Source organism: Harmonia axyridis, chromosome 5, assembly GCF_914767665.1.
Source record: "Harmonia axyridis chromosome 5, icHarAxyr1.1, whole genome shotgun sequence".
Taxonomy (NCBI): domain Eukaryota; kingdom Metazoa; phylum Arthropoda; class Insecta; order Coleoptera; family Coccinellidae; genus Harmonia; species Harmonia axyridis.
The window spans coordinates 26739644-26745326 of NC_059505.1; the positions used below are offsets into that span (position 1 = coordinate 26739644).

A 5683-nucleotide genomic window follows, 5' to 3' on the forward strand; every position below is an offset into this window, starting at 1 on the left:
TTTGCAAACAATAAATTCTTGCACTCATTTGCATATAGCCTGAAACCATATTGTTAAGTTTTGATCAAGGTTCGTAGAACTCAGCGCCGCCATTGTCCAAAGAATCACCCCTGAAGTTAGTTATAGATAATTCCGCGCACTTTATTTGTGTGCTACGCGCAGTCGTCCTTTAATGACGGCTGGCTATAATGATAATTTAACTATGGCCGTTTTATCTGTAGCACTTCTATGTTCTTAACCCTTTTCGATGGTTCGACAAAAGGGTCGAGAGGGGGTAAGAGATCGAACCGTCACTTCAATCACTTCGAGTTCAAGTCAGTTCAGTAATATTCTACACACAGTCTAGTAAGTACAAGTCAAGTACAGTATAGTATAGTTCGTCGTTGCTCTCGTCCCTTGAGACACAGTGTTCAGCTTGCACATTTCAAGTTAGTTAAATATTGGCCTAGTCGCCACGTGGTTAGAAAAGATCCTTCAGTCGGTCAAAATCTTCGTTAGTACTCTAGTCGGTAAATTGTAATTGGATAAGTGCGTGGAACTGATTCATAGTTTTCGATAACTAGTTAAGCGAATCTTGTAAAGTGTACATTGTGTAATTGTATATATAAACCTACTTCAATAAATAGTGTGGAAAATTTCATGGTCCTTCGAACTTCAACAACCCAGCACCTAACAGTCCAATTTATGTATGGATGTTCGCATCTAATAGTTACATAATTTGGTCCTTCGAGCCGGATATAAATTGGAGATATCCCTGAAGAAATTATCAACTTCCACAATTGAAGTATCACCCACGTGCCTGAAGCAGACATATTGGTTAACTTAGAGGTTAACTTAATCAACGCATGCGCAAAGTGTGGTGAATTCTTTCGCAACAAGAGGTCGCTGTCTACGACGTATCGTTCCTGTCCAAAATCCATTTTGGTTCCAGTGCAAGCAGTTTTGGAGAGTGATAAGTTAATTTTAGAATTTTTATTCATTTTATATATAATTCTTATTTATTTTATATATTTCCTTAATTATTTCTTTTGCTCAAAATGTCTAATATCGATAATTTGATTAAACAAAGAACCATACTCAAGAGTAAACTAACTAGAATGGCCAATTGGTTCGGCCAAGATAATAATAAAGATAGAGAAGAATGTAGTGCTCGAAAATGTCAAATAGAGCAAATCTTCAGAGACTATGAACATGTTCAAACTCAGTTGGAGTTAATTGACTCTGCCTCATATGAAGAGGACAGAGATATTGTAGAAACTAAGTATTTTCAAGTTATATCTATGGCAACGAGAACTATGAATCAGTTCAAAAACTCGCCAAGTGAAAAACATAATAAGCCCACTACTCATTCTAGCATAAAGTTACCGGAAATTTCGATTCCTAACTTCTCGGGTGATATTAAACAATGGCCGAGTTTCTTCGAACTATTCAACGCCCTCATTACAGACAACGAAAATTTGTCTGACATCCAACGGTTGATGTACTTAAAATCAGCATTATCAAAAGAACCGTTACAACTTATTGAAAACTTGGAAGTTGTAGGTTTGAATTTCAATATAGCCATTAACACTTTGAAAGACAGATATGATAATCCATATCTTATTGTCAACTCTTATATTCGTAAACTATTGAATGTTCCCTCCTTGACGAAAAGTAATGAACACGCGTTAAGAGATTTTATTACGCAAATCAAGACAAATATCGCTGCCTTGAAAACTTATAATTTATCGGAGAAATTAACGGATTTGATTCTCATACAAATTTTCACCCAGAAATTGGATTTCACTCTGAAAAAAGAATTCGAAGAACAAAAGAATACTTCAGAATTTCCAACGCTCCCAGAATTTATTGGTTTCTTAGAAAAGAAATATAAGGTACTCGAAAATTTAGGTTCAACCGAACAAACAGGTCATTCGAAATTCAAAACTTCCCTTAAATATGCCAATACTAATTCTCATCATGCTAATACGTCGAACAGAACGAACAAAAATAAATTTTTCAAATGTCTCATGTGTAATACGGATGAACATAAGATATATTCGTGTAGGAAATTCATGAATTTGTCTCCTAACGATCGTCTCAGTCTAGTGAAAGAAAAAAATGCTTGTCTGAATTGTCTTATGTTGGGTCATAGTGTACAATCGTGTTCTAGTCAACACACATGTTTCAATTGCCATAAAAGGCATCATAGTTTGCTCCATTTCAATAGTACTTCAACTCGCCATTATTCTAATGAAGTTCCTAGTCAAAGATCCAACAAAGAAGTATCCAGATCAATTAATCTGTCACAAATTCAGAATGAATCTCAAGCAGTTTCTCATTTGTCCACCTGTGCTCAACCAACCATTACAACTCGTAATGAAAATATTAGTCCAGGTAGAAACGTGTCTAGTCTTTCATCTCTATCTTCTAATAATCAAGTCCTTTTAGCTACTGCCTGTGTAAAATTGTATGATTCATACAACAAGCAAGTTATTGTTCGTTGTTTGACTGATTCCGCAAGTCAAACATCTTTCATAACTGAAGATCTGGTCAACAGACTTCATCTCGAGCCTTATAACCAAACAATTCAAATTTCTGGCATCTCACAAAGTTGTTCTATGTCAAATAGAATGATAGATCTAACAATTCATTCGTTAGTATACCCTCATCGACAGTTTAAGGTTTCCTGTGCTATCCTCAAAAATATCACATGCCAACAACCACAGTCATATATCGACTCGCGTTCTCTCCCCATTCCTGTTGGCATTCAATTAGCGGATATCAAATTCAATATCCCTTCCAATATTGATATTCTCTTAGGTGCAGATATATATTTTGAAATTATTATGGATGGCATTATCAAATTAGGTTCAGGACTACCTGTTCTTCAAAATTCCCACTTAGGTTATCTAATTGCAGGAAAAGTCCCACAGTTAGCTCACAGGTCTCGCGCTACTCACTTAGCATTGGCACAATCTTCCCAAAATACAATTGAATCTTCAAAAACAATTGTAAATCAAGAAGATACACTAAATAACATTCTGACTAAGTTTTGGGAAATTGAGGAGATACCTAATCAATCCGAACCCATTTTATCTTCAGCAGAAGAGAAAGCTGAACGTATATTCGAAAAAACAACCATTCGGTTACCATCGGGTAGGTTTCAAGTTGACCTACCATTCAAAACTCCAAACGAACCATTTAAATTAGGTGATTCGTATTCGCAAGCGAAGAAAAGATTCTTGAATCTCGAAAGAAGACTACAGAATAATCAGGAACTGAAACATCAGTATTCGGAATTTATAAACAATTATATATCCCTAGGACATGCAAAATATGTACCTTTAGTATTAAAAAATGATTTGTTTCAGAACAAATATTTCTTCCCTCATCATTGCATAATGCGTGAGCAAAGCCTCACAACTCAACTTCGAGTAGTTTTCGACGGTTCAATGAAATCTTCATCTGGCCTTTCTATCAATGATATCATGCTCAAAGGTTATACAGTACAACCCGACTTGTTCGATATTTTGATTCGGTTTCGTACGTTCAAATATGTTATAATTGCAGATATTCAAAAAATGTTCAGACAAATCAAAATTAATTCTAATCACACTTTTTTGCAAAACATTCTCTGGCGTGATAATCCTCAGGACGAACTGAAGTGCATAGAATTACAGACAGTGAGTTATGGCACAAATTCTGCTCCTTTCCTTAGCACAAGGTGTCTCAAAGAATTAGCAATTCACAACAAAGTCGCATTTCCTTTGGCAAGTGAAGCACTTCTGCAAGCTTGCTACGTAGATGATATCCTTTATGGTTGCCATGATATTCCTACTCTATTTGAGGCACACAAACAACTCACTCAATGCTTACAATCAGCGTGTATATCTCTCCATAAATGGGGATCTAACTCTCAAGAATTCTTGAAGAGTATTTCGTTAAATTCTCAACAGGATAATTATGTTCTAAATCCTGAAAATTCATCTAATAAAATTCTAGGCTTGATATGGAACTCTCATTCTGATAAATTCGTTATTTCATTACCTACTATTTCGATAAAAGAGTCTTATAGTAAAAGAGAAGTTCTTTCAATAATCGCATCCATTTATGACCCTATAGGATTGATAAATCCCATTGTTGTAAGGGCAAAAATTCTTATGCAGAAAATTTGGATTGCAAAAATCGGTTGGGACGAAAGTATAAACTCCGAAATTCTTTCTGAATGGACAACATTCTTGGAAAATCTTTCAATGCTTTCTAAATTAGAAATTCCTAGAACTATTCTACAGTTTCATTCCAATGTCGTTCAATATGAAATTCATGGATTCTGTGATGCCAGTTCACAGGCGTACGCAGCTTGTATTTATTTACGTACATTATACGCAGATAATTCAGTCACTTCACATCTGATTACAGCTAAAAGTCGTGTTGCTCCTTTGAAAATTTTGACTATACCCAAGCTGGAACTGATGGGTGCACTACTTCTGTCCACCCTGGTTTCAAAATTATCGAATATACTGCCAATTCACTTACGAAATGTAAATTCTATAAATCTATGGTCTGATTCGGAAATAGTATTAGCATGGATTCGATCACATCCATCACGTTGGTCTGTATTTGTCTCAAATCGAATTGTGCAAATTCAGGACAATTCCAAAGATGCTACTTGGCGACATATTCGATCGCACCTGAATCCTGCAAATATATTTTCGAGAGAGTCATTGCCATCACAATTATTTGTCTCAGATTTATGGTGGCAGGGTCCCGATTTTCTTCTTCGATCAAATCTAGATCTAACACCGCCGCTTAAATGGCCTTTAGCCAGTGTAGTAGAATTGATTCCCGGAAAAGATTCACGCGTTCGCATTGTTCGTGTTAGAACTCAAGGAGGAACATTCACTAGAACAATCACTAAGATATGTCCACCTCCATTCTGCACGGAAAACATTGACAATCAAGTATTATTATCAATATGACTCTTTCTTTCTTTACTTCTTTTATTTTTTCATTTATTTTTCGTTTATTTTATTTGTTCCAAGAAATTATTTTCTTTATCATTACATCAAATTTTTTTTTTATTCATTTTCACTTTTATCCTTAACCTGGACGGTTCAGCCCGGGGAGTATGTTAAGTTTTGATCAAGGTTCGTAGAACTCAGCGCCGCCATTGTCCAAAGAATCACCCCTGAAGTTAGTTATAGATAATTCCGCGCACTTTATTTGTGTGCTACGCGCAGTCGTCCTTTAATGACGGCTGGCTATAATGATAATTTAACTATGGCCGTTTTATCTGTAGCACTTCTATGTTCTTAACCCTTTTCGATGGTTCGACAAAAGGGTCGAGAGGGGGTAAGAGATCGAACCGTCACTTCAATCACTTCGAGTTCAAGTCAGTTCAGTAATATTCTACACACAGTCTAGTAAGTACAAGTCAAGTACAGTATAGTATAGTTCGTCGTTGCTCTCGTCCCTTGAGACACAGTGTTCAGCTTGCACATTTCAAGTTAGTTAAATATTGGCCTAGTCGCCACGTGGTTAGAAAAGATCCTTCAGTCGGTCAAAATCTTCGTTAGTACTCTAGTCGGTAAATTGTAATTGGATAAGTGCGTGGAACTGATTCATAGTTTTCGATAACTAGTTAAGCAAATCTTGTAAAGTGTACATTGTGTAATTGTATATATAAACCTACTTCAATAAA

At 35.8% G+C, this 5683-nt stretch overlaps 1 protein-coding gene across 1 annotated transcript; it reads left to right on the top strand.

Moving 5' to 3' along the window:
* Positions 1 to 1037: 1037 nt before the first annotated feature.
* LOC123680903 lies at positions 1038 to 4961 on the top strand. The gene has a single exon (XM_045619024.1). It carries the CDS (start codon positions 1038 to 1040, stop codon positions 4959 to 4961), a length of 3924 nt encoding a protein of 1307 aa, XP_045474980.1.
* Positions 4962 to 5683: the final 722 nt, after the last annotated feature.

Excerpts from the sequence above, each read along its gene's own strand:
- LOC123680903 (XM_045619024.1), top strand. The coding sequence starts at position 1,038 with ATGTCTAATATCGATAATTTGATTAAACAAAGAACCATACTCAAGAGT.